This window comes from Pituophis catenifer, unplaced genomic scaffold (genome assembly GCF_029215685.1).
Source record: "Pituophis catenifer annectens isolate HBS135680 unplaced genomic scaffold, rPitCat1.0.hap2 SCAF_2, whole genome shotgun sequence".
NCBI classification, from domain to species: domain Eukaryota; kingdom Metazoa; phylum Chordata; class Lepidosauria; order Squamata; family Colubridae; genus Pituophis; species Pituophis catenifer.
The window spans coordinates 121,257,343-121,284,641 of NW_027256882.1; the positions used below are offsets into that span (position 1 = coordinate 121,257,343).

Sequence of the window (27,299 nt, forward strand, 5' to 3'; positions counted from 1 at the left end):
GAAGTTTAAGAATAGATGCTTTGATAGAGTCTTTTCTGCATCATGAATTTTGGTGAAGATTGCAACAAAAGCTTAGATTTTTTTGTTCCAACAAGTGAAAGTTCCAGGACTGCTTTTTCCTTCCTCACTGTTCTTTTAGGACAGGGCTGTCAAATTCATCTCAAGATTTTGTGTTGGGAAGGCAAATAAAGACCACCGCTGGGTGCAGATCTGACATTGCAGGTCCTTTGGTAGAATGCCTAGAACCATCTTTAACAATTCGATGCTACTGGACAGTTTTTGGGCCCAAAGCAGTGACACTGCTGCGAGGAAATATGAGAAAGGAGGGGCAGACTTGCTTGAGGTGCCAAGAGCTGCATAGGGAGACCTAACAGGCCAAAGGTTCTTCTGTCTGTGCTGTGGCATACCTAAAGAGGTATATAGTGTTAATACTAAATCATCTCCTTTTCAGAAAAACAGCTTGCTTCCAGATGAAAACAATGTGGCCCGTCTACAGGAAGAACTGAAGGCTATGAAGTTGCGGGAGTCTGAGGCAATGAAATCCTTCAGAGAGCTGCAACAGCAAGTGAAGGAGCTCAATGACAATTGGCAGGTATACTATAGTTGAAGGATGCTACACCTGACAACACCTCACTTGTTGGGCCTTGTTGCCCAGGTTCATGGTTTTAATGTAAATCTTTGTATAGAAGGTTACAAAGACTGATCCTGTAAGTCCTTTGATCTTTAGCAGTTAATAAGTACTTTTGCGGTTGCAAATGTTTGGATAACCACTAGATGGCAATACGTGACTAGAAATTCTTGTATCTCCTTGCTACCATCTACTGGTGAGCAGGGTTTTGTAGCCTAAATTTGGGAACTCCAGGAGTTTAATAAAATCTGATTTGATGCATAAATCACTTTAAGGAACAAGGTCCTAAATATTTGATAAAGCAGAAATGTGTTTATGGTTACAGGTGAGAGAACCTTGTATAGCACATAATTTTTTATGTTGTAGATTGTTCCCAATTTTTTTTTTTTATTTGATTTATATGCCGCCCTTCTCCGGAGACTCAGGGCGGCTTACAATGTGTTAAGCAATTTCTTCATATAGGATTGAAAAAGTCTCTCTGAGATCTTGGAAGCAAATGGCTTGTCGCTGTACATGGTGGACCAACAGATATTAAGCATGTGTTGAGGAAACTGGTACCTTGGAACCCCTGGATTCTGTGCCTAGATTTGCAGATAATTGTTTGGCTGCCTTTACTTTAGGCCCATCTGAGCAGGACCGGAGGGCGGTGGAAGGACTCTCCACGAAAGAACACAATAAATGATCTCCAAGATGAATTGATGACTCTCCGCCTGCGTGAGACACAGGCTCAGGGTGAGGTCCGGGAGTTGCGTCAAAGAGTGGTAGAGCTTGAAACCCAGGTGAGGGTATGACAATTGTGGTAGTTCTCTCCATTAAGAGTATTTCTGAGTCTAGACAGTTATGGCTAGACTTTATAAGATCTTTCTATCTGTAATTTCTTTCTTTCCTAACTATATCATAGTTATAGCAATCCTTCCTTTTTTTAAAAACGTGCAGTTTTATATTGAATGTGGAAGTGCAAAGTTTTTCATGCATAAGGAATTATCTATGCACATCTATATGAGTGTGCACACACATTGGGCAACAAATTCAATAATGTAGTTATTTATTTGAGCTTTATCATGCCTTTATTGCTTTATAAGTAACTCAAGGCAGCAAACATACAAAATATTACTTTCTCCTCCTATTTTCCCAAGAACAGTAACCCTTGGGGTGGGGAGGTTGGGCTGAGAGAGAGTAACTGGCCCAGCCAGCTTTCATGGCTAAGGTGGAACTAGAACTCACAGTTTCCTAGTTTCTAGGCCAGCACCTTAACCCACCAAACTGGCTCAATAGGTGTCAGAGTATCAATGGCCCCTAATTCTCCTTTTCTAGGATCAGATTCACAGCAACCTCCTCAATCGGATGGAACAGGAGTGTTCTGGGCTGCACGAAAAGGTGCAGTATCTCACCGCCCAAAACAAAGGGTTGCAGACGCAGTTGAGTGAGACCAAGCGCAAGCATGCTGAATCCGAGTGCAAGGTGAGTTTGCCCATTCAACAGTACCAAGGCATGTGGCTTTCCCACAGAAAATGAGTCAGGCTTGCTCAGTTGCTTCTCAAAGGTAAGGAGCTGCAAGCAGATTTCTGAGTTGTAAAACTAAGCTTGTTTTTAGCTTTGGGATGTTGGAATTACCCGGCACTAGTGCACCACAGTGTGCAAACCTTCTTACTGTCAAAATGACCCAAATCATGACTTTCAGGTAATTTAGTGACTCGGCATGGGTTTAAATGGCATCTGTAGCTGCCACGAGGAATTCTAGGAATTCAGACTTTTTTTCTGCTCCACCTGTCATGCAGATTTCAATCTGATGGGCTTCTGCCATTGGTTTGTATTCTCTCTTACAGAGCAAAGAAGAAGTTATGGCTGTTCGCCTGAGAGAAGCTGATAGCATGGCTGCTGTTGCAGAGATGCGGCAGAGGGTTGCTGAACTGGAAATTCAGGTTCGGGGAGAGTAACCAATGGGTGTCCTTTTCAGCCACAAGTGAAACAAAGGCCAACAGCGAGTTGCATCTGAAAAGAAAAAGCAAATGTTCTTGCACTAAGCTAGTGAATGATCTCCTGAACTAACTTCTCTGTGTAACTATTGAAAGGTCTGATAATAATATGTTTAGACTACAGAAAAGACTGAGAGATATCAGATACCTGAAGAGTTATCCCACAATGGTTGTTTGCCTTTGCCTGAGTTCTTCAAACTCATTGGCTGAAAAGTAATCTCCCATATTGCCCCAGTACACAGGTTTCAAACTCGTAGCATCACATTGCCAATCGTCACGTGATGATTCGCGACGTATTTTCCCTTTGCAGAGCTGGGGTGGGCCTGGCCTGTGTATGACGCATCCGGCCCACAGGCCGCCAGTTTGATACCCCTGCTCTAGTGGATCCTGCACTGGGAAGCAGGAAAAACAGCGGACTAGATGCTCTCTAAAATCCTTTCAACAATGGTTTAGTTATTTATGCAGGTTGTGAAATAATATATGGGCTGGGCTAAGGTCTGAAGCACCTGTGCCCTCTTCTCCTGGCAATTATCATTTTTATCCCTCTCTTTTCACATGCAGAGAGAAGAAGGAATGATCCAAGGTGAACTCAACAATTCTGATGCCTCGCAATACATCCGTGAACTCAAGGAGCAGATTGATGAACTCAAGGCAGAGGTAAGCCCAACCTAGTGGGAGAAAGCAGACAAAACCATGGAGGAGTTTCTGATAGACTGTGTTATCATCCTTTAGTAAGTCACAGCTATTGTTTCTACACGAAATACAGGCGCTATGAGCAATGCAACTATGAATTCTCAGACTTTGTCAAGCACAGATCAGTTTTCTATTGAAAAAGAAACCCCACATAAACAAACCCCTTCTTTCACTTGTGGCTGAAAATGTCATGTTAGAAGACACAAAGTTCAAAGGCCCCATATCATGGGATTTAAACATCTGTTCTGATTTAAGAGTGTATCTCTTTAGGTTTGTAAAATAACCTAGAGAGAAATGAAGTAGGTTGCTACTGTTACCCTTTTATGCTTGCAGTGCCTTGCCAGTCCAAGGAAAAAGAGGATATCTCTATACAACCTCACACTTCTAGTAAGTCTTAAGCCAAGGCATAGCTTCTGTTACATCAAAGCAGGAATTTTTCTTTTGTCCATTGTAGATTATTTTTTTCCTAAATCCAAGCTATTCCAGCACTTAAGCGGGTTTCATAGTGCTGAATGCCAAGCCATCGTGGCTGCCCCAGTGTCTTCTCTTTCTCTCTCCTGCAGATTCGGCTAATGAAAGGACAGAAGCCTTTTGAGGACTCTATGGGTTTTGATGGTATACATATTGTGAGTCATCTGGCAGTGGATGATGACTCGCTACATTCTTCAGATGAGGAATTGCTGACCAGCCCTATGGTAGTGGGTGCCCTGCAGGATGTTTTGTATCCACTGTCTCCTCACAACACACACTTTCTGCATGGGGCTGAAAGCTCTGGTAAGGAGAGTGATGGCACCACAGATAGCGATCCAGATGACCCTACCTCTGCCAATGGTGAGGCCAATGGTGAGATCATCTTTGCAGAGGCCCTGGGCAAATGAGGAGTGATGCTGCCGTCCCAGCTCAGTCTGTTGAGCCACTGGCCACGTTGTACTGAGAAGTCAGGGATCAGATGTAACTGAGTCTTCGGTCCAGTGAGTGTCCATGTCCTGGCTCAGATGCAGCATGGAGTGCCCCACATGAACTATGGATTGTTATCAGCACTGCCTTTTTTTCAGCTTTGCCACTGGGAGTTAAAATCCAAATCCAGGTATTGGCCTCATCCACGTCCTGCTTTTCACACATTTTTTTTTCCTTTTCTACACAAAGATTTGCACAGATGAGGACTGTGAAGGGGCAGCAGAAGCAATCAATCCACTGTTTCCCTAAAATGCAGCCTAGCTGTGTTCCATCTCTGTCTCCTTGCTGTGCTTGGAGAAGGGAAAGGGGTTGGTCTTCCCTTTATTTATATTTGTCTCCTAGCATGCTGCTCTGCATCCAGAGGAGAAAATGGAGTGCCTGCATACTTGTTTGTAATTTTCCACCCTGGAAAAGGACAGGAAGGAGAAATGAGCTTCTGAAGAGGTTATTTGTTTTGGTGAGGGAGATAATATTTTTGTTCCTGTTTATTATTTATTTTTAGAGTGCAATTACTAATCCAGATCTTTGAAAAGTTCAATGATTTTGAGGGCTTTTATATGGAGGAGCCAAAACTGCTTCTGTACGTAATCATACAACATTTTCTATTTAATTACGTAAAGGGATATGCTTTACTAACTCCACTTTTATATCATATTTTCAAACTCTGTTTTTTGCAGCATTCTGGCTCAGTGCCTAATTGGCTCGGATAGGAAGACAGTCCATCAGTGCACATGCACATGTGTGCACACATACACACTTATATAATTTGGGGGGGAGAGATGTTAGTAAACTGCTACTTGATTCATGAGATCAGTATTAATTGCTAAACTATCAGGCAGCTGAGAATTCAACAAAGTTACTGTGTGGCAAGAGACGAATACTGTGGAATGTCTAGATAGCTGATTCTGCCAAGATAACAAAAATGAAGGCCCTTAAAGGTTCAAATTTGAATTACATATTAAGTAAAAATCAATTTCCTAATACTACATTTGCCTCCAAACGTTATTAGGGTAGGGGTAGCAAGGGAGAACCAGCAGGAAAGTTCCACTTAACCCTTGTGCATTTTTTGATGATTCTGTGCAAATGCTCCTCGGTTCCATTAAGCATTGGGAGTATTGGGTTGTATTAAATGTAGTTCTGCTCCAAGGAGCAATTCCTTGCAGAAACAAGCCGCCTCTTGAAGTGTGTGTGTGTTTGTGGGGGAGGTTGGGGGCAAGGCAATGCAGAGGAGAAAAGAACATGTTTTCCTAACAGAATTAGCTTCTAACAGCGAAAGGATTGCTGACGGCCCACTTAATGACAGTTGGCAAAGAAAGAACCCATAATTTATGCGGGGATTCTGATGAAGAATGGTTTGAATAAAACTGTAAAGTGATGCGTATTTCAGTTGGAAATACTACAGTCATTACAATGCTATTTGTAATTCAGTTCATACTCGGTTTGCTGCAAAAAGGCTTGTTTTTCACAAAACGGGGTGGGATGGGCATCAGTAGTTGAGAAACATCAGTGGAGTATTACTTAGGAGCACTGCATGTTTTTTGAGGCTACAAATAATGCTGCAGTTGGGACCGCCTCTTCATTTTTGAAGTATAGAACTGAAGAGGGTAGTTTAATTTTGTCCCCTTTCCTTAATAGAGTCCATGTTTAAGAGTATTAAGCCTACTATGCCACAGCATGATTTTGGAGATTGGTGTAGCACTCAGACATCACTGCAAGTAAGATTCCAGACTCTACCCCACCCCCACCCCCCAAAAAAGTTAGGGCAGGACAGAAAATGCCTTTGAAAGATATGCAGCACTTTCTTCCCATTTAAATTAAGAAGTTGTGCGGGTTTTGAAATACTTAGTATTGCAAGGTATCTGAATAAAGGTATTGTTGCCACTGATGATGTTGCAGCTGAAAATAAAGATCACCTGACACTAGAAGATGGAAAGGGTTTCACAGAAGGTCTATGAAAAAGACTGGGCAAGTGCAGAACGTGGAAGATGTGAGGCTTTGACCCTGCCAAGAAGGTAGGCGATGTTGTTAAGCAAGATCTCTGGTTGTGGATGGCCATCGACTAACAGGTTTTTGGAACTGGGGAATGAAATATTCCGCCTCTCAGGGAAGGGGGCCATTTCTTGCTACGGATGTGTTTTCTTCATCCTCAGCTCAATTTTCTTTCCTTTCTCATCTGTAGTGAACCAATCTGCCTTTTAAGTTTACCTAAAATTGTAAAGCTTGCAACTTTATTAATAACTGACCGTGTTCTGTATCAGACACATAGGCCTCTCTTTTTGGAAGAGTTCTCCACGACCCCTTCCTTGGCATGGGTTTGGAAGGGATTGGCAAGGGAGAAGCTGCTTGGATTTTCCAAGGGCTTTTTTAGCTCCAAATCAGTGAGGGTAAACCAGCATTTGTGAAACGGGAAACAGACCTGCAACTGCCTAGCCACTTACCATGTGGCTGGCCCCTGAACTAGTGAACAGAAATAAACACACACACACACATATACACACACATGTACAGATAAGTATTTATATAGTTATGCCTAGTGAAAGGCACCAGTTTGGCATAATCTTGCATATTTTATATATACATTTTACACACATACCGATACATCCACAGTATGCTGTAATACTAAAATTTTGTAATTTATCCTTTCATTGTTCAGTCTCACATAGAGAGAGTCGGAATAATACGTGGTCTGGATGAGTTCAGTTTGCATTGTTGTTTTGATCTGCTTGCATTGGTCTGAAGCTCCCCTTCCCCCTGCTAGCAGTGGGCACATGTTTGCAATGTTGGATGGCTTGTGAAACTGTTTGCCAGTTGTGCATAATACCTAGCAGTTGTGGATATTTGTTTTGTGTAGTGCTATCTGAATGCTTACTGCCTCCAAAATTACAAGTTAGGAAGACCTTTAACATGTTATTTTTTTTAAATATAAAGTAAATCCATTGACTTTAGGGTTTTGCAATTGCACTGGAATAAACAAAAGGAGATGGTTCAAACCATATCCAATTTTTTTTCAATCTTGAAATAACAATTTTCAAAATTGTTGTTAAATTTAGACTTGATTAATTTGGCTGATTTGTCCTTTAAACTTCATTATGGCACAACCTTGATGAAAGTAAAGACTGCTAACCTATTCTATACAAATTATTCATGGTAGTGCAGTTTTTTTCTGGTGTTTAGATCACAGCTGTAGAGCCTTATAATACAGCTCATTAAATGATGCCACAAACTCCGACTTCCCACTCTTTACTGCGTCTACTGTATAAAAACTTGAAGAAAATGATAACTTTCTTTTTCTTCCATGCTAGTAAATACCAGGAACTACAGGATATATTAGGAGTGTTTTGGTCTAATTTCTCAGAGATGCATGCAACATCAGAGAATAAGAGTTAAATCTTCCTTGTGCAGAAGAAGATTATACCATACCAGGAAATAGTATAGTATCCTTTTGGAGCTCTGGATAATAAACATAAAACCATGTGATAAATATTATATCGAATAACTTGCAATGAAACCTGTAGAAAATTAATAAAATAAATATTAGGAGCAAGAGATGGGAAATTAATTTCATCACAGCAAAGTGCAGAAAACTCACCTGTTCGAGTTGCATAATGTGTTGTTTTTGGTTGAGTTTGGTTAGATACCAAATGTCATGTAGTGAATTACAATAGGCCTTGAAAAACATAGCCTCAATTTTAGCAGAATGAGCTTGATTTACCAAGTGTCTAGTTCTTCTTAAAAAATCCATTTATATCAAGCTATCCACAATCCTCAGCCCACCCCATTCGTCTGCTGGGTATAAATTATAATATCTCCAAGGAATTTTATTTATTCTTTTTCAAAGTACAGGCCTATTAAAAACCATCAATCCATAGAATACATAGCAAGCCCATTAGAAGAAAAGTGCACCGAGCCAATCTTGGTAACCAAGAATCAAATACCTTTGCTTTTTATCTGTATTTTCCAGCAAAAGTAACTGCCTAATTGGGGGGAGGGGTGTTGTATTTGTAGGAACTATTCTGAACATAGTTGTGAGTTTCCAAGCCAAGTTATTTGTGAGCCAGTCATTTGCTGCTTTTAAAATTTTCTATTTCCTTTAACAAGAAGTATTACAAACAAAATTTAAAGGATGAAGCCAGTTCTTAATGCAGTGGTTCTTGTGTGCATTTTTTCCCTTGTATTTCCTTTTGTGGCTATTTTTCGGGCCTTTATTTATTTATTTTTCCCAGTGAAGGTGCCAAACCCACTCTGTCCTTTGGCCAGTGGGGCAGCCATATATACCGGGAGGAAGCAAAACACCACTTTGAGGTGCATTTTTGTTTCTGTCATGAGTATCCACAGGTATCTCTTCTCTTACTGTATCTTCCGTGGCCTACCCTGTATATCCCTCCCCCAAGTATTTATATGAACACAATATAATGAGGAATCTTGTGATAGGCCTCACATTCTTTTGCTGAGAAAGAGGACCTACTTATAAAGTAGTTTAACACACCTAGTATCTTAAAGCAGATTGTTATGCTGCCCCAGCAGATTATTTTGAACAGGCTGAAGTTGGTGCTCATGGTAGCTACCAGCATACTTCAATTTGCACTTTTGTGGGGGTTTTCTTTAGATTTTCTTCTACACAGAAGGAAATCAACATGGTGCTCTGTTAGGACTGGGATTGGGATTATTACTTCTGTTCTCCGCCCAGGATTGACACTAGAATTTGAGTTATAGGTAGTCTTCGACTTACCCTTGTTACTTTGAACGGTCACTAAATGAACTGTTGTAAGTGGAGAACTACCTGTACTCGCTTGAATGCATCTCTTTTGGGTGCCATTGTCCCATCCTGTTTAAGCAGGATCCATTGAATTTACTTAGCTTCTAACTTTCCTAACTTTGGACGACATATTGTAAATTACACTAAAGAGGTACCTCTCTTCCCCACTCTTATCTTGGGCTGCAATGCAACCTAAAAAACAATGTGTTTTAGGGAACTGGGTGGAATTAAAATTAGAGGAAGGGGAAACTGGTCTGTATTTCCAAGGTCCTAGTTTATTTAGCTTTTGATCACAGAAACCACATCATTTTAAGAGTATTGGAGCCAAATTGAGGTCATGGTGCTTTCTACCAAGAAAAGGTACATTTCCTATCTGGGACTAAATTCTGTGAATCTACTCTGGTTATTTGAGGCGTGTACTGGTTAGTATCTGTGAAATTGCCAGCACACACGGTTAAAAACTATGCTTTTGTTTTTAATGGGCAAGAGTAAGAGTGTGAATGCTCTTGTTCTGTATTGTTGTAAATTAATTTTATGTAACAGGTCAAAATCTCACTATGAATGCCTGTAAAATGTTTTGTTAGTCTTTACCTAAAATTGTTAAACACTACTGTTAAAAGACATGTTTTTTTTTCATTACATCCATTTTTTTTATTATTTTCTTAAGAAAATATAATGAGGAAAACCATCTAATCCCTGTGGGATTTGTTTCCCCCAAAATGGTTTATTATTCTGTTGGGATACATTGTCCTCTCTGTATTTCTCCTCCTCACATACAAACACACTTTTGTATTGTGAAGAGAGAATTTTTAAACGGTACCAAAATTAAGCTTGATCAGAATGACTTTGCAACAGATTTCAATAAAGCAAGAGCTTTGGGTTATAAAAATGTATGTTCAGGCAAAATAATGATAGAAAGGAAGAAATAATAATAATCTGAGATGGTAGCCCAGATTAAGAATTTTATTTAATCAGGATAGACAATAGGAGATCACGTTTTGGATTGTGAATAATCTGGCATTCTTGCATTTGATTATGCAAATTGCTTAAGCAGATATGATATTGACGTGAGGAAAAAAAAGACAGCTTCTCTCTTTGGCTATGAAATTATTGCCTAGAGAATCCTGAGGAACCATTGTTTCGAAGAACATGTTCTGCCATGTGTATGTAAAAATATTCTTGCTATGTGTGTGGTAGTTTCTGAAATGCACAAAATTCGAGTGGGATCAGCTTGCCTGCTGCTATAAATTAAATTGGCCACATTGCATTGAAGTTAGCAATGCAAATTCACCATTTCTTTGTTGTGTTTCTTGTTCTCATGTTTGAAAGTGAAAGAGCTAGTGAAGCCAATGACATGCTCTATCATACTGGGGCTGTGCACAGTGCTCTTCCCTGCCCACATTTTATCTTCATATACTGACTTTCTCCTATCCTGTACAGCTAGACCACTGAACGCTAGCAAGCTGCTGAATATCCAGAAGCAGCCTGCCCGTAACAGTGTGTGCTTGCTTTCCGGTTAGAATGTATTGTTCTCTCATACCCCCCCAAACGGTTCCAAAAATCATGTGTTTAGTGTAAGTACGTACCAGTGTTCCTTCTCTGCTACTCAGAATATAACTTCCATTCTTTCCAGCCCATTCTCATTTTAAAACAAATATTGTTGTACAAAGTACCTGTACTAAAAAAAAAAAATAATAAACTATTTACACGGTCTTTAACTTTGTGTCTCAGGCCTTTTTGGACTACAATACTCATTATTGGGAAAAAGTACTTAATGTACCTAGGGGGTGTCAACATCTGCCTTACAGTTGTTCCAAAATTGGGAAGTTTTTAGCTTTTTCAAGAAAACATTGTGGGTTGTAATCACAACTGGAAGGCCTATCTTACCATTCTTACTACTCATAAAAGTCCCACATCATATCCTAAATTCTGCTAGGCAAACTAGGATAGGCTGAAAAAGAAATATAGGTCCTTTATGCAGAATACCTGACAACTTCTGGGAAATGTAAAGTAAGATAATTGCTGTGGCATGAATGTTGAGAACCGGCAGGCATTAGCTCCCATCAAGCAGGGATGCTCTAGGTAGAAAATTTTCTACAATGCCATGTTATTGTTTGTGTATACATTGAAGAATGAGCCCACTTTATCTTTTCTCCCAAAATTTGGGCCAATAATGAAGGTTAAATTAGAAGCTGTTAACAAACAAAGTTTGGGCCAGTCATTCCCTCTCAGCCCAGCACACCTCACAGGGCTGTCATGGGAAAAGTAGGAGGAGGAAGGTGTGTTGGATATGTTCACCGCCTTGAGTGATATGTAGAAATAATAAAGGTACAATATAAATAATGTATATATGAATAATCACATAAACAAACAAACATAACAGGTATTCCCAATTGTATATTTCCCCTCTTGGTGACCCAAGTGATGCTGTGGCCGCTGTTTTGGGATACCTGGAGCCTGTGGGGACCTAGTTGGGGGACAACAGGCTTCAACTGAACCCTGGCAAGACCGAATGGCTTTGGGTACACTGGTCCTGGGATCCGGGACTTCGTTATCTTTGACTCTTGATGTGGTGCCACTTCCTCAGAAAGACCCGGTCCGCAACTTCGGGGTTCTCCTGGACTCATGACTCCTGTTTGAGGAACAGATGGCAGTCAAGGCTAGGGGAGCCTTTACAAAACTTCATGTTGTGTGCCAGTTGCAGTCTTTCCTGGACCAGGATTACCTGCACTCGATCGTTCAATCCCTAGTCATTTCACAACTGGACTTTTCTAATGTGCTCTATATGGGACTACTCTTGAAGAGCATTTGGAGGCTGCAGCTGATGCAGACTGCAGCAGTGTGAGTAGTTTTGGGCCCCCCAAAAATGGCCCCTGTAAGACCACTGCTCTGCGAGCTGCATTGGTTACCAGAGCCATGGTGGTGCAGTGGTTAGAATGCAGCGTTGCAGGCTAATTTTGCTGACTGCCAACTGCCAGCACTTCGGCAGTTCGATTCTCACTAGTCTCAAGGTTGACTCAGCTTTCCGTCCTTCTGAGGTTGGTAAAATGAGGACAAAGATTGTTGGGGGCAATATGCTGACTCTGTAAACCGTTTAAAGAAGTCTGTAAAGCATTGTGAAGCGGTATGTAAGTTTAAGTGCTATTGCTATTGCTAGTCTGCTTCCGGGTGCAATTTAAGATGTTGGTAATCACCTTTAAAGTTCTTCATGTCACGGGTCCAGGTTACCTGAGGGACCATCTCACCCCACTGGGATTGGCCCAGTGCTGTAGAGGAGGCATACTGCTGGTCCTGTCAGCCTTATTATTCTGGCTGGTGGGGTCCAGGAGGAGGGCCTTCTCAGCTGTTGCTCCTTGCCCCTCGATGTGAGGTTGGCCTTGACCTCCTATATTTTCATAAGGGCCTAAAGATGTGGCTGTGCCAATCAGCTTGGGGCCCAAGTGGGGGAACAGCGCAATGGAGGTGGTTGATTGAGTAATAACAGATCCCAGCTCCCCCCCTCTCTCCCCAACCTACTCATGTGTCTTTGGTTTTAATGTTTGATTTTAACTTTTTGTTTTAACCTAAATGTAACTGTAAGCTGTCCAGAGTTACCCTATGGTAAGATAGGCAGCCAATAATTTTTTTAAATAAATAAATATTCCTCAACTTACACTTCATTTAGTGGCCAAAGTTACAATGACACTGAAAAAAGAGACTTACAACTAGTCCTTACGCTTAGGACTTGCACAGCATCACCTTGGTCGTGTGCTCAAAATTTGAGCCCTTGGCAACCAACATGTATTTTACAATGGTTGAAATATCCTGGGGTCACATGATTGCCATTTTCAACCTTCCCAGCCAACTTCCAACAAGCAAAGTCAATGGGGGAAACCAATTTGCTTAAAAAACAACTCAAATGATTTGCTTAACAGTTGTGGCCAAAAAATATCATAACTCACTTAACAATCACCATGCTTAGCAATGGAAATTCTGGTTCCAATTGTAAGTCAACAGCTACCTCTGTTAATTACTTGACCACTAAATAAGGGTTTGGGAACAAAGCATATGTTACGTTATAGTGGATCAAATGAGTGGCATTTCCAAATAATAGCATAAAGCGTGAAGACTACTATTGCTGCTGAAGAGTCACAATGCTTTTTTTGCTAGTCTGCTCAGCAGTTTAATAGGAAACACTATCTTTTGCTTTATCACTAACAAAATTCCCCTGTTATGACCATTTTTTTTGCTACTTGCTTCTTTAAAACCTTTTGGAGCTGGTTTAGTTTATATTTTATAATATAGTTATGTCATAATATATATTATAAATTTGTAATATAAATATAATATAGTTATATTTTATAATATAATTTAATAAAGAAATGGTGTAAGATTCTGGGCTATGATTGTGGGTAGGCAGTAGTTTAACATATTGTGGAAATTCAGCCTTTTCTTAGTACACTTGGTTAATGGATCAATACATTAAGATCTAAAATAGTTTATTTGTTGGCTAGGGCATGTCATGTACATATATCAGTTACAAAGTATTAGCACTATTGGACAGGAAAACACAGCCAGATAACACTCAGTAGGAATTATTAAATGTTCCCTAGTCTATCTTTTCTTCCAGTGTGTTTAATTGATAACTTCCCCAAGTATAACAACAGCAGCACATCTGTCACAGTAGAGGAATGTAGATATTTCAGCACAGACTCAAGCAGGACAGTTCCCTTTGATGATGGCCCAGTTGAGGAGGCACACTTCAATGAAGAGACACACAACTTTTTAGTCTTCCACCTTGTTCCATAATGAAAAATCTTCTTGCTGCTCATGTACTTATTGAAGCTGGACCATCAAGCACCAATTCAGGGACAGTAAAAAGATACTGAAGCTTCCATTTGTAATAGAGGGAGAAGGCTAGTAGATTCATAGAAGCTTGAAAATTCATCCCAGAATCTGTTAAGATAAAAAAAAAAGTGGATAGAAAAATGGTTTCTGTACTTCTAACCACCCTGTTACAATTCTCATGTTCTCCTCTGCAGTTTTTTTTTTTTTTTTTTTGCCCAGTAATACAAAAGTAACAATTTTATACAACTCAGTGGGATAAATTTTACAGCTGCTATGCAACTCTTTTCTGTCTCTTTCCATACAGGTAGTCCTCGAGTTATGACCACAATTGAGCCCAAAGTTTGCTAAGTGAGACATTTGTTTAGTGAGTTGGCCCCATTTTGTGACTTTTCTTGCCACATTTGTTAAGTGAATCATTGCATTTGTTAAGTTAGTAACACAGCTGTTAAGTGAATCTGGATTCTGCATTGACTTTGCTTGTCAGAAGGTCACAAAAGGAGATCACATGACCCCAGGACTTTGCAACCATCGTAAGTATGAACCAGTTGCCAAGCATCTGAATTTTGATCAATTGACCATGAGGATGTTGCAATGGTCATAAGTGTGAAAAATGATCATAAGTCACTTTTTTCAGTGCTGTAACTTTGAACTATCACTAAATGAACTGTTGTAAATTACCTGTAATTGGTGAAGTGGCTGGTTTGCAGGTTAACATACTAATCAACTTTACTTTTCACCATTTCTTTAGCATAATCTTTCACAAACTGTGGTAGGATTGCATTTTCCAATAGGTGGAAACAGTGCTTGTAGCACAAACTGCTCTATATTCATCAGCTATGTTCACTATGAAATGTGTTTGAATATTAGTAACTCGGTTTGAGCTCTGAGCTTGGGAATTTGGTTGCAAGCGTTTCATCACCATTCGAGGAGACACTGACAATGTCTCCTCGAATGGTGATGAAACGTTTGCAACCAAATTCCCAAGCTCAGAGCTCAAACCAACAGCCTGTATTCACTATTTTTGAGATCTATACTATAAAGCAGTCACAAATACAACATACAATATGTCTTAGCAGTTTCGGTTCTGTTCAGATGAAAGGGATTATACCTACTGTTAGTACATGTTTGGTCTTGCACAGGGCTGCCCATTTTAGTTCAGTGGCACAGGAAACTGAACCTAGTATGCCATATAGTTTGGAAATGCTAGATCGTTATGGCGCTCACCCATTTTTTTTTTTTAAATAACATTGCTTTTCAGGCAATGAAAAGTAGATGGCTGCAGCTGCTGCAGGACCAGTCACTTGTGAGTTACTTCATTGTCAATCTAATACTTGCTCAAGAGTTCTTCATTCTCAACCAAATCCATGGAATAAGTAATATTTCATTGAAAATTAAAGACAGTTCCACATATGTATCATCTGACAACAGAGTTGGCCTTAATTGCTTTTGTCAACATAGAATCCCAGTCATATTTTCCCACAAACTTTAAAAAATTCAGCTACCTGTGTTCAGGAGAGGCTTCTAGGACAGGAAATTATCTGCAGGGCTGTTTACATTCAAAGCTGAGGAAATATCCAGAGTAGTGGAAACAGCTGTTTCTTCAGGAGCTGGTAGATAAAATGCAATAAAATATAAACGTGTCATTCTTTTTCTTTCTCCAGCAACCCCTTCTGCTTGCTTGCTTTCAATATAGGATTATTGCCTCTTCCACAAATGGGCAAACTTGCCTTCTCCTATTTGTTCTGGGTTTATTTATGATCATCTATGTGTAACTCCGGCTTCTTACTGTTACATATGAGGTCAAACAAAACTAGCTGAAATGCGCAACAGTCCTGATTTGGCTCAGGTGCTTTTGCAGCAAGTAATTTACTGAAGTATTTGAAGAGCACTTGGGTAGAGAAAACTGCATTTAAGGTGTTCAAGCCAAACTAGGGATTCCCATGGAAGAGTGAACAAGACCATATTTTGTGTGAGGGGAGAGAAGCTAGGGATCTGTGCATTCTTATAACTGAATTATAACTCCCATAATACTTTGGGGGAAACACTCCAGGGAAATATAAAGCCAATAAAATTGACTAGGTTGACTTTCTTCACATGCAGAGCTTAATTATTTTTTGAAACTAGGAATCAAATACCAATAAATACAATAACCAAGACTGACTACCTTACCTTTCTCATTTGCAAGCTGGGCCTTCTTTCTGGCAGCCATCTTACCTAAGAATTCAAGGACAATGGTAACATATGAAACTTTTAATTTTTAGAATTAATTTTATTTCCTGGGCAAAAAAAGCCCAGGAATATCCTGGGAAAAGGATATACAATATCTGCTAAAAATTTTGAAGAAAGAAAAGGGCCATAGATTTCACTATCCCATAGATTTAATTCCACTTTCTGACCCCTACTTTGTGTCATTTTAGTTGTCTTTTCTTCATGGTGAGAACTGTATTTGAAAATTACATTGATGCACAGAAAGCATTGTGACATATTGTCTGCTTATTATAAAGTAACATTCTGTAGTACATTTCTTATATGAGTAAAAATGAAATGTGGCAGAACCACAAGGCTGAGTAATTTTAACTATAGATCCTCACCTAAATGCCATGTTTCCTTTCCACGATCTTTCCATTAATAAAACAGCAATTATTTGTTCTCCATTTTAACATCTTAATTCATTACCCTTACTATACCTAAGCCTAAGTACATAATTTGGTTTCTTTCCAGTCCCCCCCTCCCACTTTCTGTGTTGAATCTCGGGCCTTCTTAAAGAATTATGAACAATAATTGTACAGCCAATATAAGAAAGACAAAGTGATGGGAAATTTAAGTGGATCAGATCTTTCCAGAAGGGTTGGGGGTGGGGGGGGAGTTCAAATCCATGATCATGGCAATTCAGCTAAAATTATCAGATTTATATCCCACATTTATTTTGTACAATTCAAAGCAGCAAACATAATCCTCCCACCTTCTATTTTCCCTACAACAGTCCTACGAGGTGATTTGGGCTGAGAGAGTGACTGGCCCAAAGTCACCCACTGGCTTTTATGCCTAAGGAAGGACTAGTATTCACAGAAACCTGGTTTCTAGACCTTCACCACTGCGCCAATTTGGTTATTACTATATTGTTATATATAGTCCCAAAAGAGGTCAGTAGAGCATAGGTACCAAGCATGGTAAAGGAGTCTTTTTAGGGGGGAAAGGTTTTTTTTTTTTTTAAATAGATGTTTGTCAAAACAAGGATTACCAAAATGGACACAAATTTATAGAGGGGGGGAGGGCAGTGAGTGGGAGGAAAAGGAGGAGGAGGATCATGCAAGAAAGTAACAGTTTCTAAAAATGATTTTTCAAAAACTTATTGCTAATAACATCAAGACTAACAGTAAACATTAATGCATTAAAAGAAAGATGTTGAACAGCAATCTGTGACTGAAGTTATATTTTTCAAGAAGGCAAATATTCTCACAGAAGAAACAATGAGCCTTGGTGGCAAAGTGAATGCAGGCTGACTGGGCCCACAGTCAGGAGTTCTATCTTGACATGCTCAAGATCTTCCATCCTTCCACAGTTGGTAAAATGAGGACCCAGATTGTTGGGGGCAATATCGTAATCTGCCTGGAGAGTGCTGTAAAGCACTATGGGGTGATACATAAAGATCCCATGCTCTGTTTAACAACTTTCACAGTCGCTTAATGAACAAAATAGGGAGACGAGAAATTGTGGTTGCTAAGTGAGGGGATCACAATGCCTTTCTTAACAACCAGTACCACCTATAGTAGGTACCATAATGGGCAGGCTCCATTACAGTCATAAGTTGAGGACTACTTGCATATAGCTACCTATCTCACAAATATGTGACTTTGGGTGGCATAAACCACCACAACAGCTAAAAACTCCTTAGCAATCTAAAATCAGTTACAACTGAAATAAATAGATAAAAACCTAGAAAGTGAGAGAACAAACCACACTCAATCTCATTCAGCTACATAGAATCCCCAAGGCTGGTGGAATAACGGGGTGGAGTTTAAGGGACTTCTGGAAGGCTAACAGAGATGGGATGATGTTCCAGGAGATGGGGGCCACAGCAGAAAAGGCACACTGCCTTGGCCCTGCCAGATGGAGCTGTTTTGGAGTGGGAACCCACTGCATATCCCTCCTGCCTTACAGTGGTGCATTTTGCTCCATCTGAAGTTTCCAGAATACTCTTCTTCAAGAGTATCCCCAGGTAGGACCCATTTCAGTAATCCAAACAGGATGTGACAAAGGCATAAGTGATGTGAGCAAGTCCTCCCAATCCAGGAACAGGTGCAATTGGCACATCACACAAAACTTTACAAAGAGCCTTCTGGCCACAGCGCAGCCTGCTATTTGAAGAAGAGTCATTAGTCCAACACAATCCCCAATCTAGGCACAAGGTCTGTATGGACAGTGCAACGTTCTCTAGAACAAAAGATAAAAGGTCCCTGGAACTTGGAGGTCCTACAACTCCAAAACATTTGGTCTTACACGATTGAGTCAAAGCCTGTTTTTCCCCATCCGGATCCCAGAGCACCAAGACAGGAGCCCCATGGCATCCCTCGGACAGCCATTGCATCACACATGACATGACACTCTGCAGCATCACTCCATGGCATCATTCAGCCCAGGTATACATAGCTGGATATCATCAGCATACTAATGACACTTCAATCCAACCAACAGATGACTATGGCTTCATATAACTCTTAAACAGGAAATGAGAGAGCACTGAACCCCATGGCAAAGCCAGCTGGGTGGCCTTGGGTCATTCACTCTCTCTCAGCTTTAGGAAGAAGGTAAGGGCAAGCCACTTCTGAAAGACATTGCCAAGAAAATTGCTGGGACCAGTAGTTTATAATCCGGTGATTATTGCATGAACTACATCACAGCTTTTCTGTTCTATCCTCCAAACTAGTCAAAGCCATTTTCTGCTGCTTTTAGACAAAAATGTTCCAAAATTTGTGTGATAGTAGTGGGTCAAGAAATACAGGTAGTCCTCAACTTACAATCATTCATTTAGTGATCGAAGTTATAACAACACTGAAAAAAATGGCTTACGACCATTTTTCACACAACCATTGCAGCATCCCCATGTCATGTGATCAAAATTTGGACCCTTGGCAACAGATTCGTATTTATGACAGCTGCAGTGTCCTGGGGTAATTTTTTGTGACCTTCTGACAAGCAAAGTCATTGGGGAAGCCAGATTGATTTAACAACCATGTTACTAAGTTAACTGCAGTGACTCACTTAACAACTGTGGCAAGAAAAGTCGCAAAATGGGGCAAAACTCAACTGTCTTGCTTAGCAACATAAATTTTGGGCTCAATTGTGGTCATACATTAAGGACTATCTGTAACATCTAAGCTACCTCTGTAAACTGGCCAATTGACTGCTTGTCAGTTACAATTTAATTTTTATCTTGAATGTCTTGGAGTGGTTTTAAGTTGCTATGCATGGGAATAATTACCTAGGAAGCATTCCTTAATCCTTTAATGACATTACTGCAATTGTCAGAATTATTTTATTGTTTAGTATTGATAAGCATTTAATTTGTCTGGTCTCTGGTTATAATAAAGTACCTTTTTCTACATTACAGTAAAACTGTTATTGGATTATATTGGGTTTCTACTTATAGTTTAACAACATTTTACAATTTTTATATTGAACAATATTTAATTTATTCAATTCTTTCTGATCCAATGGATAGACTTTCAAAAAGCATTTGAAAATATGTCTTATTAGAGCTTCTTGAAGAATTTGTGTAGATTGATATTGAGGATACACCAGGAGACAAATGTTGCAGCTTCATAATCAGGATTATAAGATTATTGCAATTCCAGGACATCTTTCAATAGCCTGTCATGTCAGTTCTAAAGAGCTTGAAACATTAATTCATATGCAGTAGCCATAAAAAATATGAAATCTATATTGGGATTCATTTATTTGTTTCTATAAATCTAGAATGCAATTATGTTTAGACTACTGTAGACGTTCTGATAAATACATCACCAAAAAAGTTTTCAAGAGCTGGAGCTATTTCTATAGGGAAAAAGTTTATCTTTTGGCTTTTCAACACTAGTAATAGTAAAGAAATAATAGAGTTGTATAAAATTATGTGGAGAAACTAGGAAACAGGTCTCCTATATTTATAATGCTATTCAGCTCATAAAAGTTATTATCTGGAAGTTCTCATCTGAGGGGTACGGATGCAATAGTGCTCATTTAAACTTAACCCTTAATGGGCCTTCATTGTCCTCTGGTTGACCATTCTGGGAAACACCAAGTTGTTATTATTATTATTATTATTATTATTATTATTATTATTATTATTATTATTATTTCTATGCCGCCCACTCTCCGAGGACTCTGGGCGGCTTACACCAAAGACAGTATACTAAATAGCATATTGCCCCCAACAATCTGGGTCCTCATTTTACCCACCTAGGAAGGATGGAAGGCTGAGTCAACCTTGAGCCAGTGAGATTTGATCCGCTGATCTGCTGAACTAGCAGTCAGCTGAAGTAGCTGCAGTACTGCACTCCAACCACTGCGCCACCTCGGCTCCTTCAGGTTGAACTAATAGGCCCTTCATCTGGTCTACTATGATACTTTTTGTCACAGACTTTGGCAGCAGCCAGAAGGAACATGGAATAATGTTAGCAATAGCATTGAAAACTGTCCTTCTACATACGCGTCTGAGAATGAATGAACCAGAGGCCACCAGTGAGGGAGATGCCAATGATGAATGCTGAAAAGGCTATGCCAAAGACAGCGGGGAGCTCCAGAACTGGGGAAGGAGTAGCTGCAGAAAAGTTGGAAATACATGGAATTGAGAAGTCTTGTTCCCTTTGCCCAATAAAACCAGTTGCAAAATATGAAACAAGTCCCAAAAATTAAAGATTTGCAAGGAAAAAAAAAACCCTAAAATCAAGGTTCCATTCATTTTAGTTCATTTCTTGAAACAAAGAGGAAGATCGTTCTAACTCTTGCAAAAGAATCTTCTTATTTCAAACTCATCAGATCAAAACTGGGCAGATTTCAGAGTTGTGGGAGGTATGTTATTTTGGGAAACCTGGCAAATAACGCATATACTTTGAATTTAAAGAATTATAAGCCAGCTAATATTTTCCAGTATGATAATTAAGGGTATTCAAAACCTATTTGTGTATGTTCTGGGGAACTTTGGAATATCTGATTCTTCCTCTGCACACTATTCCAGTCATTTTAGAATGGCAACAAACCAGGCATGCAATTCTATCAGTGAAACAGCTATTTTTATTATCAGGCTATTTACAAATTAAATAGATGTCTTAAGTTGTTTGGAACTGTCACAAGTGGCAGTTCTTTATAGTGAATTTATATTTCAAAATTCTTTTTATTTTACTGTTGCTCCTGTTATTTTTGCGATTCTGCTTTTTCTTAAATATTATGATCCCTGGTGGCACAGTGGTTAGAATGCAGTATTGCAGGCTAACTATGCTCACAGCCAAAAGTTGACTCAGTCTTCCATCCTTCTGAGGTTAGTAAAATGAGGACCCAGATTGGTGGGAGCAATTTGCTGACTCTGAAAACAGCTCAGAGGATGTTGTAAAGCACTATGGAGCAGTATAAATCTATCGCTATTGTATTTCCTTCACTGCTTATCTCTTAAGTTCTTCCTTTCTTTTCTCCCTCATTAAAAGATCTTATTTTGTTTGTATTTATTTCCTTCCTCCTTGTGTGGAGAGTTATTTTAACTTTCAGATAGCTAGACAGGTTTTAAACAATTCCCTTCCTCCTCCCTGCCCTGGGTAACTCCTTCTTATAACATTGAAGAGTTGACTTATAGATAACATTGTAGAGACAAAGAGTTGCCAGCTGCTTTATTTTCTGTTATTCTCTGCTCTCTTCTTTCCTTCTCTCTAGGATCTTAAGCTCATAACTCACCCTCCCTCTCACTGCCTCTTCCCCTGGAATCCCAACCATCAAATGTCTCTTCGGAAGTCTTTGAAGTGTCCTTTGAACTCCACTGTTTCTGTCACCAAGATGTATCATAACTTCTCCTGTGATGGACAGTACTTCCATGTTCTTGTCAGTCTTTGTCTTTCACCTCTCCCCCAAACAGCAGCTAAATTTCTAATAACAACCTCTTTTAGACTCCCTGCCTCTTCTTATGTGTGTGATTCATGCAACTCAGGTCAACATGACAAGAACAAATCTGATAACCTTGGACATTCTGTCACAGGAGATACCCAGAGTGAGATCAGGAGGAGATTCAGTACAGTCTGCTCCTGAATCGGTAAGTTTTGCACATCCCTAATGAGAAGTAACTGGAATCATATTGTTAAACAAGTGGAAGCTTTCCTTTTTCTTTTCTTTTTTTTTTGGGGGGGGGGGTCACTACTGTGGAAATAGAGCCAAATATATACCTTGAAGAACTAGAAAAACATTGTAGAAGGAGTCATTGATCCGGCCATATTTGAGCCTTTCCATGATACCTATGTGCCATCACCCCTCCTACCCTTGCTTCTTTTGCTATATTCACAAGACATTTGCTTTCACTTTGTGCCCAACCCTACCTCAGGCTGCTTAAAGCCATCCTTAAATGTTCTGATGTTAAAGCACTGTTTTGACCTGTGAGCAGCAAAAATACCATGATAATCATGGGTACAATCATGTGTTTGGTTGTCCATCTTATTGATAGACCTATCAGGTGGACCACAGGAGGGTAGGATCAATCTGGTGTCTTTTCTTTATTAATTCTTAATCCTCAGCTCAAAGACCTGAATCTGCCTGAATTGTACTTGCTCAGCAGTGATGGGGAGCTGCAAGATGAAATGTACGAGAGAGATTGTTCTCTTTCTCTACTGCTTCACAGCACAGCCCCTAACTGTGCATGGCACAATAGCAGAACAAACAACAGCTATAAGTCTGTTACAAGTCTAACACACGGAGTTGTGTTAGAATCAGCTTGCTGACTCTACATCTGTCTGTAGTTTGCTTGATCTAGGCCTGTCTGTAGTTTGCTTGATCTAGGCCTGTCTGTAGTTTGCTTGATCTAGGCCTGAGAACCAGCAGATAAACAGTCCCTCATCCCAATCACCTTGCTTGGGCAGCTGATCTCCACTCTGGGAGAGGCAGCAAATGAAAAAGAATCAAGCTCCAGCACATAGTACAGTACAGCCATTTGTCAAAATAATTTCTGGTTGTGGTTGTACTGCGATTGGCAATTTCTTTCCTTGTCAGCTGGTGACACTGAGAAAGTGTGAGAAAGGTGGCCTTCTTTGTGTGGGAAATGACATTGTCCTCTGGCTGCAAGCCATGGTTAAATGCAATGGGGAAGAGCAAGGTTCCCCATTGCATTTAACCTGTGCTGGTTCACAGATGGGAGTAGAGCACTTGAACTGAGCTATGGGAAAAGCCCTGGGACCTCTTCTAGGCGAGGAGATGGAATTCGGATTCAGAACTGTTCTCCAAATCCCAGGATACATGCTTAAAGAAGTAAGACATCAGCACATACTCACTCAGAACTTGCTGTGCCTTCTGCAACTTCCTGGCATTCTTTGCTTTTCCTTGCTGGTTAGCCAGGGATTTATCTATGGCAAAGAATGTAAGAGTCAAGGAGGGAGAGGCTGAGAAAAACAAAAATCTGGAAATGTCTTCCATAAAATACGTGCATATTTTTGAGTTTACATTGGCCCACCCAATCACTGCTGTGTGTTGCCTATAACTAGATGTGAGGAGATGCACAAAAAAAGGGTCATATATCTCTGGATTTTCATTCATATCCTGGAAAGGGGTGGTGCAGACTATCTTCCCCAAATGCAGGCACTGAAATCTCTCTGCAGCGAGGGATGCCATTCTCCCGAGCCAACAGCCAAGCACCTACCTGGCTTCAGACTAGGAGAAGCTGGTCTGAGTGGAGTTTCCATGGTCACCATGATGGGCTTTGTGATGGTACGCTGGAAGTCCCCGCTGGCTGGCTCTTCTCTCCTGCAGGCTTTGTTCTCAAACTGGCACTGAAACAAAAATCTGTCTCAAAGAGTATCTCTTTGCAAGGGGGAAAAAGTCTGAACCAAATGCCACTATCTTTTTCAATAAGATCATGCATCTAATTTCCCAAATAAGTTACATTAAGTAATTTTGTGCAGAAACTCATTTGAGATAAATTAAGAAGCTTCCCTTTTGCCTTGCCCCCAGGTTCTCAGTTGTTCTTAAGCACTACTTTTCCACACTTTGGACAAAACGTATGCCATAGCTCAGTGATCGAGCACCTGATCTGCATACAAAAACTCCAAGATGGGTGGAAGAAACATGGGTGTCTAATACCTTCTCTATCCAAATGGTCAACCCGAAGCCTGGCAGGTAGCCTGACCTAACGCAAGACATCTTCTTATGTCAGGGCAGCGTCAGAGACAGAAAGTGAGTATTTGCACAGAGCTCCTGGGCAACTGTTAAAAGCTTATTTCCTTGCTCTAAAAGGCTATAGAGACCTTGGGGATTGAACCGCTAGTTTTGCTGGAGTCATGAGGTTCCCTGTTGCAGAGTATCAGGCGACAATGTAAGAAATGAATGGAATGATTGGAGCGAGGCTGGAGCACAAAACTTAGTCGTTGGCGTTGGTGGTATCTTGGGCGCGATGCCTGGTCCTGAACTGCCTGTTGAGGTGCTAACAGGTTGACATGGGAATCAGCTGCACAGCCATGTTGGATAAGCAGGTATGAAGATATCACTGAAGAATCCGAAGAGGCAGAGATGAAGCATTGTTGGATGGTGAAGCCAAGACAGAAGTGAAACGTGATCAAAGATGCCTGAAGGACAAACAAACAAAAAAAACAAACAAAAAAACACCCCACCATAGAGTTAGCAAACCCAATGCTTGATCTTGAAAGAATGGAGTAAGGAACAGAGAAAGCATCACGGGGCTCTGCCTGCGGGGGATGGAGCCCAAATATATACAATCATATGGATTTTTCTTGATGGTTATCATAAATATGCTTGTAGTTGCTTTTCTAAAAAAACTCTCCCAAAAATGCTGACTGGCCATACTATTTCCTTGCAAAAACAGGGCAATCCCAACAACCATATTTGGCAAAATGAAGGCCCATTTACTGAAGGCTTCCCAATAGAGGAAATGCAACCTGAAAACTCACTTTTTCTTCCATAACTGCTACAAAAAAAAAAAAAAAAGAATATTCACGCAAGTGACCAATCCTTGAAGGAGCCTAGAAGTAGCCTCTAATTAACATAGTCTTTGAGGATCTTCTTTCCCAAGTTTTGGGGAAAAGAGCAAAAGGCTCCAAAGCTGATACCTTCCAGATATGTAGGATTTTGAAACCCATCATCTCAAGTAGTATCTAAATTGGTGCTTTAAAAGAAGTAAGCAGATTCTGGCCTAGTTAAGGTGAGAGATGCTGGAAGTCCTGGCCACAACCCCTGAAATAATGCAACTTGGAAAATGTGAAGTGGCCTTGCACTATTTAAGGGATAAGAAATTTGAATTTTTGCACCAGAAGTCAATTTTTTTCAAACTGAATATCAGTATTACTTCCACAAAAACCCGGCTGTTGGCAGAGACGATACAGAATCCTGGTTGTTTGACAAAAGCCTCAGAATTGGACACATCTAGGCTGAGCTGGACATGGTGAAAAGGACGGTCCTGTAACTTTTTGTCTTCTGAGGAAAATGCCTGGGTTGAAGTAGAAAAGACAAGGAAAACTTTAGGAAAGAAAGAGGTTTATATTTGGCACAAGAGTTTAATTGTAAGAATCACAGACCAACTTTATGCCCACATAAAGTCTGAACCTCAACATGCTTTATGAGGCTTTTCTTTTAAATCTCAGATAAGTAGTACACTGAAGCACCAGTCCGTTTGCTATTTGTTTGTGCCATTGGCATACCAACAGTTAGGGTAAGCCATAGCTCATCCAAGAAGACCAATAAAGCCTGAAAGGGAAATTAAATGCTGTAACTTTTTCCAAAGCAAGTTCAGCAGTGGACTACTAGCAGTGTCTCTTCCCTCCTTCCCTCCCCCCTCCCCCCCTCTCTCTGGCATGCTGTGGCCCAGTGCTGGTCCATGAACCAGGGGATGAGGGACCCCTGAATTAAAAGACTCTCAGGTGACAAATCTGGGAGAAACCTTGGCTCTCATATTCTATTTATTTATTTATTTGTTAAATGTGTTTGCTGCTTATCTTGCTGCAAGGCTTACTACATATAAAAGCAATAAAAACCATAAAAAATAAATATTTCTAATAATTAAAATACAAATTATAGTTAAAAGAAGAGGAGGGAAGGGGCAGGGTGGATGGGGGTGGATGGAGATGGGATCTTCTATTGGTCCGTCAACCACCTCCCAGAGGTGGGTTTCAGCAAGTTCTGACCAATTCTGGAAAACCGATAGCGGAAATTTTGAGTAGTTCAGAGAACCGGTAGTAAAAATTCTGACTGGCCCCGTCCCCATCTACTCTCTGCCTCCCAAGTGCCACCAGTAGCCTCCCACTGACTAGTCCGCTCCCACAGAGAGGAGCTCCTCAGGGTGCCATTGGCCAAGGTATGTCAGCTGGCGACACCCAGGGGAAGGGCCTTCTCTGTCGGAGCTCCTGCCCTATGGAATGAACTGCCCCCGGAATTGCGCAAGATCTCCGACCTCCATGTATTTCGCTGTGCCCTCAAGACCCTGCTGTTCCGCCAGGCCAGGCTATCAAAGTAAATGTTTTTAAATTGGGTGTTATAAATTTTTGGGTTTTAATTCAGGCCGAAATTATTTAATAATTTTAATTATTTTTTAATTGATATCCGTATATTTTTGTGTTTTAATAGGCTGTACACCGCCCTGAGTCCTTCGGGAGAAGGACGGTATAGAAATAAAATTATTACTATTATTATTATTATTATTATTATTATTATTATTATTATTATTGTTGTTGTTGTTGTTGTTGTTGTTGTTGTTGTTGTTGTTATTAGAAAATGGGGATTTTGCAATAACCTTCCCCTGGAGTGGGGTGGAAATGGAGATTTTACAGTATCCTTCCCCTGCCATGCCCACCAAGCCATGCCATGCCATGCCAAACCCACAGAATTGGTAGTAAAAAAATTTGAAACCCACCACTGCCACCTCCATATACTTAACTGCTATTGTCAAGCAGGGCAAGGAGTATTGTTGGAACAGAAAATCACCAAGCATGCAAGCTAAGGCTTGAAAGATTTCATGTGAAGTGTCCTTTAGCAACCAGACCAGAAAGGTACTGAAGCGTACGTTAAGATTACCTCTAAAAATTAATATATTCTGTAAGAACCCCTTTGTGCCTGGTTGTTTAGTGGCTTTGTTCCAGCAAAGACCTGACACTTTTTCTGTAAAGTAGCTGTTTACTCATTCTACTCAGCCATTCCTACCAACAAATGTTTGGCTGTCCAGCTGCATCACTCTTTGAAGTAGCTTCCTATATTCATGCAATGCAATCTCTTA

At 40.2% G+C, this 27,299-nt stretch overlaps 2 protein-coding genes across 2 annotated transcripts in view; one reads left to right on the forward strand and one right to left on the reverse strand.

Moving 5' to 3' along the window:
- EVI5L (ecotropic viral integration site 5 like) overlaps positions 1–4,378 on the forward strand; it is a 51,869-nt gene extending 47,491 nt beyond the window's left edge. The window contains exons 15-20 of the mRNA XM_070934375.1: positions 452–592; positions 1,249–1,407; positions 1,943–2,089; positions 2,455–2,550; positions 3,166–3,261; positions 3,861–4,378. Coding sequence (XP_070790476.1) covers positions 452–592; positions 1,249–1,407; positions 1,943–2,089; positions 2,455–2,550; positions 3,166–3,261; positions 3,861–4,175 — 954 coding nt within the window. The 3' untranslated portion in view covers positions 4,176–4,378. The remainder of the gene's footprint in view (positions 1–451; positions 593–1,248; positions 1,408–1,942; positions 2,090–2,454; positions 2,551–3,165; positions 3,262–3,860) is intronic.
- A 9,530-nt stretch (positions 4,379–13,908) lies between these two features.
- Positions 13,909–27,299, reverse strand: part of LOC139312534 (transforming growth factor beta receptor type 3-like) — a 28,673-nt gene continuing 15,282 nt past the window's right edge. Inside the window, exons 10-17 of the mRNA XM_070937403.1 lie at positions 25,380–25,520; positions 24,325–24,642; positions 23,721–23,850; positions 23,356–23,427; positions 20,544–20,654; positions 16,007–16,051; positions 15,340–15,444; positions 13,909–13,945 (exon numbers count right to left, since the gene is read on the reverse strand). Coding sequence (XP_070793504.1) covers positions 15,359–15,444; positions 16,007–16,051; positions 20,544–20,654; positions 23,356–23,427; positions 23,721–23,850; positions 24,325–24,642; positions 25,380–25,520 — 903 coding nt within the window. The 3' untranslated portion in view covers positions 13,909–13,945; positions 15,340–15,358. The remainder of the gene's footprint in view (positions 13,946–15,339; positions 15,445–16,006; positions 16,052–20,543; positions 20,655–23,355; positions 23,428–23,720; positions 23,851–24,324; positions 24,643–25,379; positions 25,521–27,299) is intronic.